The following is a 10,314-nucleotide window of genomic DNA, read 5'->3' on the forward strand; positions in this document are numbered from 1 at the left end:
ACAGACCGCCTGAAGATCGCTTTACGCGTGAAACACAGGGTAGCGGATCCAAGGTACGTTCATTATATATATATATATATATATATATATATATGTATGTATATATGTATATATATGTATATTCAGTGTTTACTTCCCGATTTTTTTATTAACACGGTTTATCTCGTAAGAAAACATTTGTATATATATATGTATATATATATATATATATATATATATATATATATATATATATATATATATATATATATAATATATATTTATATATATATATATATATATATATATATATATATATATATATATATATATATATATATATATGTTATATATATATATATATATATATATATTATACATGTATGTATGTGTATCTGTCAAGTATTATAATGCAGCATAAGAATCTCTATAGAATTTCTGAGACAGTACTCCTTTCAATCCCATCTTACATGTTCTGTTTATTTCTTACTTGAACAGGTTCTGCCTGTGAATCCGACGGCGCAGGAACACGTGAAATTAGAATTGTTTTCCGTATCAGTGCAGGTACCTCCGTTCTGACAAGGGTCGTTATCACAGACACCTGGGATGAAGAAAAAAATCAGTTTATACGAAAGTGATCAATACTTACAATCATGATGGTTATTATGAAAAATAGAATAATCTACTACTTTCTCTTCATATTATGACATTGTGAGCATGCATGGACAAATAAATAAATGAACAGACAAATAAACACATAAATACTATACTACGTCGACTACTACTACTTCTTCTTTTACTGCTACTGCTAGCTCTACTACTTCTTCTACTACCGCTACTCTGTTGAAAGTTCTCAATTTCTTACCTGAAGTAAATGTTACCGGTGAATTGTCGTTTGAAATCGTATTAGCGGATTGGGTTATTCTCTCAATTATTCTATCAAGTACATTCACCAGCTCATCAGGACCTCCAGTCAAAAGTCTGAAAAATATCCTAAGGAATACTCGCCAACTGCCTTGTCTTAAAAAGATCAAATGGGATATAAGATTCAATGTCAAACTGTCGCAAATTATATATAAATAAGCATTACTTTGTTTTATATATCATAATTCATCAAAGCTATTCTAGAACTCTGAAAGGTTCATTCAATTTGTGCGATGAAATGGGAAAATGTTCTTTATCCCCTTTTTTAAAATTTCACCTGCGAGGCTGCAATCTTCAAAAGACCTTTGGGATAGTTGCTGCTGCAGCCCCGGCTGCAGCACGACAAGGTAAAATTTCACGATCGTGAAAAAAAAATCCAGAATCTTTTCTCACACCTTAGTAATTTTGGAGCGAACATCAAATTGGTTCAAATTAATTCGAAGTGAGTAAAAAATATCCTTATTCAATTTGCTTTTCATTTTATTATGTAATTAAAGGACAAGTCCACCCCAACAAAAACTTGATTTGAATAAAAAGAGAAAAATTCAACAAGCATAACACTGAAAATTTCATCAAAATCGGATGTAAAATAAGAAAGTTATGGCATTTTAAAGTTTCGCTTCATTTCACAAAACAGTTATATGCACATCTCGGTCGATATGCAAATGAGGAACTGATGACATCACTCACTCACTATTTCTTTTGTATTTTATTATATGAAATATGAAATATTTTTATTTTCTCGTCATTGTCATGTGAAATGAAGTTTCATTCCTCCCTGAACACGTGGATTTCCATTATTTTAACATTTTGTGCTTCAGGCAAGGAGGTCCTAATCGTCAAATTCGTAAAAATTGAAATATTTTCTAATTCAAACAATAAAAAACAAAAGAAATAGTGAGTGAGTGACATCATCGACTCTCTAATTTTGGATGTAACTGGCTCGTTCATATAAATATTTTGTTAAAAATAAGCGAAACTTTGAAATGTCATATAACTTTCTTATTTTACATCCGATTTTGATGAAATTTTCAGCATTGTGCTTGTCTGATTTTTCTCTATTGATTCAAATCAACATTTTTCTGAGGTGGACTTGACCTTTAACAATTATGAGCATGAAATCACAAGAAAGTGAATTACAACTTATCGGTGTGCGTGTTGGGTGTATGTGGATATATGAAGGTGGGTCTGGGTATGTAAGAGATGTGGAGGTGGGTATTGTTAAGAGGGGGTGTACGCGTATGTTAGAAAAGAAAAGACAGTCAAATGAACCTTCGTGTTCATCTTACCGAATATCAAGAACCTCAACACCAACATAGTTCGGATCGTTGGCATACTGAGCATTGATCTGTTCAAAGATATAATACATAATACTAGACGTTTTAAGAGTTGACAATGGAATTTGATTGTTGTGCTTTAAAAAAATATTATTATAGCAGTAATAATAATATAAGACAATAGTATCGCGCGCATATCCATTTTGTTAGGTGCTCAAGGCTAGCCTCCACAGTATCCATGACTGAACTAGGCAACTAATTCCGGTGCACACATCCTTCAGAGGTATTGTTGCCTGTTGGTACTTGCCGGTACTACATTGGATTTTTCTTTCCTTTTTATTTGAAAGAACAATAAGAACTTTAGTTTATAATATGAAAAAAAATAGTCACAAATAAAATTATTTCATACAATGCTGAAAGAGATTTCGTCATTGCTGAGGGCTTAGAACCCACGACTCTCGGTTCTTAAAGATAAGAATCAGATCCACGCTCCTATTTATTCTATAAATTTGAGTCCCGGGGGCAGTCAAATATATAGCTGTACACATGCATGACCAAAAAAGAGGTTTAAAGAGGTGTTTTTTTTTTCAGTTTTGGTTATGGACGCGGGCCGCGCGTGCACTCGTCAGCACACATTTTTTTTTTAAAAGGTAGCTTTGAAAGACTGGTTAATCGCGGGGTCAAACATATTTAGGGTATGTTTTTTTCCAAAGTTTTTTTAAAGACAAGCCAAACGTGTTTTGGGTACGTTTTTACCCCGGGGCTTTTTCCTCCTCGTTTCTGTAAAGTGTTCGGGTTCTTCCCGGTTGTGGTATTTAACCCTAACTGCATGCAATGGAGGGCAGGCGATACTCATGAATATAGTTATGTCTACTTAAGCTTATTGTTAGCAAGTAGACAAAGGTGTTTAGGGGTCATATTATGGCGACAGCTTGTTTAGAGGCCATAATGTGTAAAGAAGCCCTCGAAAAACTTGTTTAGGGGGTTATTTTGCATACAGAGAAAAACTTGTTTAGGGGTGTTTGGAAATAATTTGGTGACGCGTGTGTACAGCAAGACATTTGACTCCCCCTCCCCGAATTCGAGTAATTTATTATATCTTTAAAAAAAAAATCTTTACAATCATTGTGGATGTTCTCCTCATCAAGACCTAGCAAGTTCCGGTGTAGTCCCTGCTGACGTGACCGAGGACAAGGCTATGAGCGCTCTCATCCTTATTAACAAATGACAAAAGGACACAAATTATACTTTACTTACAGCTCCTGTTATTTCGTTGACTGCTTCCATATATTCCGTTGACGATGTATCTCTGAGCGCCTCCGTGAACTCCTTATCATTTAGTGTTACCTCTAGATTGAAGGTAACGTCACTGTCGCTCGGTTGAACACCTACAAAAGGGACGTTATTCGGGTATAGAAAGTTTTACAAATGACGGCAGTAGATGTGAGTTATCGTTATACACTGCGTCCCAGAAAAAAACGAAACCGAGATTAAGCGATGATTTATCATAACTTAATCACAAATACAATAGACAAATGACCTACCAATGTAAAGCGTAAAATCTCCTCTTTTATCTGACATTACTTAGATTATTCCTCATTCACGCATGAATGAGCAAAAACAATTTGAAGAAAGGATACCATAAACTCATTTGGCGGGGGATATCTGAATTTCAAAAAGAAAATCACATGCCTAAAATGTTCAATATCTGCTCTTTTATTTGATACCTTAAACAAGCCCTGCTTTTCAGGAGACCCCTCCATTTTCTCAACTTTTATTTAAATAGTAAAGATGAATAAAAGAAGTTATATACAAAATGCTTTATCATAAACATTCTACAGTTATTATTATCATGATTATGTAGTTATTATCTAATTCATTGTAAATATCACTATTAATATGACAATCATATTGTTTAGTGTCTATTGTAATTGTTTATCTATCGATGCCATACTGTATATATTTGCATATTCATTTATCTATTTGTAATGATTTCTTTAATAGCTAAATTGACTTGAGTTGAAATGAAAATAAACCAAATTGAAAACTGAAAACGAAATATCCAAATATTTATTTCAACTTACCCAGACAATACAGGATGTTACATGAAATTGCATATTATTGTTTAAAAGTTGTTATGGAGACTCTGGACATACTCCATATCTCCTGATTGGGGTATAATACTCTATGTAACGATATAATTTCAATTTGTAACTATATCGGGTTCATCCCTACCATTTGAGATCCTTTATCTATAATTCATGACCAAATGTAATACCTGTTGTCATTGTTGTTATGGGAGATGTCTGTGATGGCCCCGCAGTCACATCCACAGAGGTATCTGGATTTAGGAAGGGAAGGACATGACTGTTTATATCATATTTAACAACAACCGATAATTATAGGATATATGGAACCAATCAAGAGTTTCAAAGTTCAAAGCCGAGCTATCGCGGAATAAGATTTCTCAATGAAAATCATCGAGGAATGATAATAATGATAATGGTGATAATAATAATATTGATAATAATCATAACAGGAATAAATTTGACTTATATGGCGCAGAAACAACTCTGTAGAGTGCTGAAGCCTCAAGGCAAATAACATCATTTAAAAATGATTTTGACATCATTTATCAACAAAATCTCTAATACTGAAATAGCGTAATTCGCTGACAGAAAAGAACAAGGTAGAGATCTGCACCAAATGCATCGGTTAGCTAGTAGTTCTTTCGAATATTTTTTCCGGAAGGAGAACTCCCTGGTAATTATAGGTGTCCACAGCAGAGGTATCGTCCAAAAGAGAATGTCTTCCGGGGGAAATAGACCTCAGGGAGCTTCCCGCCGAGGAAGTTCCTGGGAGGGGGCATTAACAAGTGTGAATCGTATATTTGGCAGGGGTGTCATTCAGCTGCTACCTATTCTACTGATTACTGCTACTAGAAACAAATCATTGGCAATATCATAAAATAAATTCAAACTACCCCTTTCCTAAGATAATAAAAAAAAAACTGTTTAAAAAATCACAGCCGCAACTGTTAGTCTATCTTCTCGAATATACCCTTCTGCAGTGGCGTAACTACGGGGGGGGGGGGGGCATGGGGGGGCACGTGCCCCCCCCCCCCAATCGGCTGGCCCAAAAAAAAAAAAACGGGGAAAAAGAGAAAAAGAGGGAGAAACTGAGAGCAACGTAGTGGGAAGGAAGAAATTATTGTTAATTATGTTATATTATATTATAATTATGTTATGTTATATTAAATAGAAATGAAACAAATATCATAACTTTATGAAACATAATTTGCTCAGGGCCTATGTCTTCATTGTCCCTGATGCTCGCATCGTCTGTTTAACGAGATATGTTATTATTATTATTATATGTAATCCTGTTGTACTAAAACCTCCCGTTTTCAAGTCAATACACCAAATATATTTCCTCGCACTTCGATTTATAATTGTTTTATGTAGTGACATATCATTTTAAGATTTTAATATAAAACATTTCCCGTCCGTGCTTATGTTCGCATTAGTGGATTCGTGAGATATGTCTGCTCTTCATGAATTCCTAAAATCAGTCCTAAAAATTTCCCTTTTTCTGATCTGAATATCAAAAATTTCAGCTTGCGCTCGCTTCATTTGGTTAGTGAAATACTATGGTGAGATATATGTACTCTTAATGGATTCTTTTTAAAAATAGACCTTAAAATATCCATGTTTGGGGTCAATATATAAAAAAATGTCAGCTCGCGCTTCGCGCTCGCTTCATTTGCTTAGTGAAATACGTATGGTCTTCGTGAATTCCTACAAACAAGCCTTAAAATGACCCTCTTCAGGTCTGAATTTCCTAAATTTTCAGCTCGCGCTCGCAATATTTGATTAGTGAGATGCGCATGTTAGTCATGATTACAATGACTACAATTTATTTATGTGTTTGGATGCATAAAATTCTAACAAAATCAGCAAGCGATTGGCACTCGCATTAGATTACTATATGGTGAGATATGTATACTCTTAATAGATTCCTAAAATATAGTCCCTAAAATGTCCGTTTGGGGTCAATGTATAAAAATTTCAGCTCGCGCTTCGCGCTCGCATTGTTTGTTTAGCGAGACAGGTACATATCATGATTACAAAAAATTGCTTATAATGTCCCTTTTTAGGTCTGAATATCAAAAATTTTCAGCTCGCGCTTCGCGCTCGCATTATGTGACCAGTGACATACATATCTGTTTAATGACACTTTCCTTAAAATGTCTCTATTAGGTCAGCATACCTAGCAACTGAGCGCGCTTCGCGCGCTCACCGTCTAAGTGACTCAAAATTTTTGCTAGTGCCCCCCCCCCCAATGCCATGACCCACGGTACGCCACTGCCCTTCTGTGTGCATTGATTTGAACTTGAGCAATGTTCAACCGAATGTCGGCGAAAACTTCAGTCGCTGTACCATCGTTTGTTCCACTGAACTACGTTGGCTTCACCTGCAACACGAATTAGTCTGGGGATGGTCACCAGATGTCAGAATTTGTGAATTTATCTCTAGTAAAGACTCTATTTCTGTCTTGTCCGAATGATAACAAATCAAACTTATTAGACAACTGATGGAAAAAAATAATTGTGTTTGGAGGTTTTCATAAGAAGCTAGTATGATTTCAGCCCACGAGCTTGTGTATAAGGCAATGACAAGGTTTTTGTAAATGTGGTGCCATAGTATTTGAAGCTTTCCAAGTGAGAAGAAGTATTCTATATGCTTCCAAATTGGCAAACCAATGTAACTTTTCAAGAACTGGAGAAATGCGTTGATATTTAGATGTTCTAGTTAAAACCCTGACAGTCGACATGGAAGTCTATGATATTATATTAGGTAAAATTAATAAGATATGAGATTGTTGTTCCATCTACCGTCTGAGGTCAGAAGTATTCCAACGATCAGTCCGACCACGCCAGCCAAGATGAGGAAACAGACCACAGCAATGAGACACAATACGACCAGGGCTCTTCCTCGTTTTACCCTCGACTTGTTCTCATATCCCTGAAGATACCCGTCGGTCCCTGATGAATTTGATTCATCCACGATGTATCGCCCGTCGAATCTACCGGGAGAGGCAACGGCAGCGACACGTGGGTTGTATTGCCTGGAGCCAGCATCGGGGGAATCTGGGGACTCAAACCCACCATTGTAGCGCTCTCCCTGCAAAAGTAATGGAATAGAAAGGAATAGAAAATAGTGCCTTTTATCAATGGTATTATCCATTTGTCATAATCATAGTAAAACAATACGTCAAAACAGATATATTGATTGATTGAACTTCCCGTAAAGTATAGCTTATTAATAAAGGTCACTTTGATAAACGAATACGTGACTCAACAAAGTAAAAACTCCAAATTATGTTCCATCAAACTCCAAGCAAAAGATCAGATCCCTATCACTGGTATTCATTTAGTTGAATTATGTATGATTAAGCAACTTGTCTGTTGATTTTGTTTTTAATAATAAGCAAGTAAAGTGGGATGAAGGTGGTACAAGAAGTGGTGCAAAAAAAAGTGAAAGGGGTCAAAGCTGTTACCCTAACGCGCAGGTAAGAAAAAAGATAGCCGCCTTATACTTCATATTACTAAAGAACTTGATTTACTATAATATACTTATTTTGAGAGCCCAAATCTGGGGAGGAGATGGTTGTATAAAATTATACGTACAGGGATGGATCATGAAAAGGTAAGAAAATTAATTATCGGTTCAATTTTGCCTCATAATTCAGAAAGAATTCGGCATGTATACTTCACTTTTTTTTCCTGTAATTTAAGTTACCTTAGTTATTTTGGAGGGGGCGGTAAATGCACGCAAAGCGTGGCAACACTTACAGAGCGCGCGCCCCCTAGGGGGTGGGTGCAGGGAGGGGGAGTTTCCCCCTCCCGCGCGAAGCACGAAGCTTTCGGTGTTTCTGAAATTAAAATGAAAAGAAGCACGAAGCTTTCGGTGTTTCTGAAATTAAAATGAAAAGGACTCTCTTGTCTCTAGTACCTATATCAGCTCTAATTCAGTTGACTATATTTTGATTTTGAACCTTGTTTTTAAAAGTGATTGTGAACGCACAAAAAGGGATAAAATGGAGGAAATTAAAATGTTTTATCAAGTTTTTCTAAAGAAAAGGGTCCCGAGATAATTGAGGGTATTCCCTAAGTTATGTTGAATGCTTCCCTTGGAAAGATCAGATTTGGTTGCAAACAATTTAGTGGCAGTGCATATCTTTAACTCGCAAAACAAGAAGGGTATATGCCGGGAGGAAGATATTTCTCCCCGTGCAGAGCAATGAAGCTCTGAAATTTCAAAGGGCGGACGTTTCGTCAAATGCAGATATCTCTACCCCATCGGCTCTAATTTAATTGATTTTCTAAGATTATTGAACTTCATTACAAGGAAAATAGTGCTCAAAAAGTTGAAACGTCTGTGATTTATTGAAATTATATAAAAAAGGACGATGTATAATCTTTTTGTTTTATCCTGAAGCGCTTAATTTTGAATGATAAAGAAACTTAAGTGTCATTCAAAATTTCAAACTGAGGGCGCAAAACAGGACAGGAAATGAATGTGCAGAGAAATTTTAATAGAATTTGATTTAAAAAATAATACTTTTTTTTATTTAATACGACACGAATTTTTTACCTTCCTCTATTGAAATTAGGAACCTATTTGCCCCCAGAATATGGTTGTTTATAGTAGTAATGAGCTGAAAAGCGGGAGAAGTTGCCTGTATGGTTACAGACAATCTATATATGTGTGATGAATATTGTTTTCCTTTTAAATACAGAAAGACCTGTCGGCATTTTTCTATTAAATAACAGAAATGTCGTATTTCAGGTAAAATAGATGAAAAATTATCTGAAAACCAGTTGTTTCATTCGTCTATGACCTTTTTTTAAACAACAAATTGCTGTTTGTATATTGGATAGATTGGATCATATTCAAATTCAAATTTATTTATTTCTCTTCCATCAAACAAAAACAAATTGTATACCATATATAAACATAAAATATTTGTATCCGTTGCAAAACAAAATTAATGATACATATGTTGTGAAAAAACATTTAGACAATTTGGGCAACACATTGTAGGTTTTAAATATGTATACTATTTTTCAATAGAAATTAAATTAAGATGGAAATAGAGGGACCCACTAAAAAGCAATGCTTGTACAATGTGGGCCCCTCAAAAAATAGATAGATAACACAACAAATAACAAAGTATAAATACCGATAATCAAATGAGAACAAAATAAATAAATGAGAGGGAAATACTCACAAAATAGATACAAAGTTATGAAAAATATATAGTTTGATAAAGGACAAAACAACCCGTCCTAAAATATATCCACCCTTCCCCACCCCACCCCCCCCCCAAGAAAAAGAGAAGAAAAAAGGGGAGAATGCCCTGAGAAGATGGATGGGTGCTGCTGTACGTAGATAGAACACATGCCGTCGTGGACTCAAGCAAACTGGATTCAATGATGTGTATAAAAGGAGAAAAATATATAAAATAACCTGGAAAGAATAATGCACGGAAAATAATACATTAGCAAGCAGTCAAAGACTGAAATGTGTGACTGTTTACATGTACGAATAGAAACATAACGAAATATAAAGTAAAAATTATAAATAAATATTCAAATACAATACAGATTCAAACAAATGAACAAGAAATGTATCATAACTATATGCCAAAAGCCATAACATAATTTCTACAAGGTGTCACCAACGAAGAAAAGGAGGAGTATAAGATTAAGGATGAAAGAGGAGAAAAGGAGAGGAAAAGGATGAGAAAAGGGAAAGAAATAGGGATAATTCAAAAGAAAAGGGAAAGAGAGGTGGAAACTGGAAAGAGAATTAAGAGGCAATCTTAAGAATGAAAACTCATTATACAATACAAGACATGTTAAAATGGTCATTATAATGTAAGTTAAGTAGTAATTGAAGCAAGCACAAAAAGGGAAAGTAGAGATGAGGATACAGACTCGCTGGAAACTGACAAATACTTAAAATTGTCATTATTATTACCTTTATTATTGTCTGTTTAGTAAACTATTGAGAAAGAAAACAGTTTCGTTGTGTGATGTTTACTTGGTGAAAAAAACATCTGTAATACT

At 34.9% G+C, this 10,314-nt stretch overlaps 1 protein-coding gene across 1 annotated transcript in view; it reads right to left on the bottom strand.

The window, feature by feature from the left end:
• The window catches only part of LOC129270253 (neurogenic locus notch homolog protein 1-like), a 67,187-nt gene extending 59,829 nt beyond the window's left edge, over positions 1-7,358 (bottom strand). Inside the window, exons 1-6 of the mRNA XM_064106040.1 lie at positions 7,075-7,358; positions 4,459-4,521; positions 3,438-3,568; positions 2,193-2,251; positions 845-999; positions 470-580 (exon numbers count right to left, since the gene is read on the bottom strand). Coding sequence (XP_063962110.1) covers positions 470-580; positions 845-999; positions 2,193-2,251; positions 3,438-3,568; positions 4,459-4,468 — 466 coding nt within the window. The 5' untranslated portion in view covers positions 4,469-4,521; positions 7,075-7,358. The remainder of the gene's footprint in view (positions 1-469; positions 581-844; positions 1,000-2,192; positions 2,252-3,437; positions 3,569-4,458; positions 4,522-7,074) is intronic.
• Between the last annotated feature and the right edge of the window lie 2,956 nt (positions 7,359-10,314).

The sequence above is a fragment of the Lytechinus pictus genome, chromosome 10 (genome assembly GCF_037042905.1).
Source record: "Lytechinus pictus isolate F3 Inbred chromosome 10, Lp3.0, whole genome shotgun sequence".
Taxonomy (NCBI): Eukaryota; Metazoa; Echinodermata; class Echinoidea; order Temnopleuroida; family Toxopneustidae; genus Lytechinus; species Lytechinus pictus.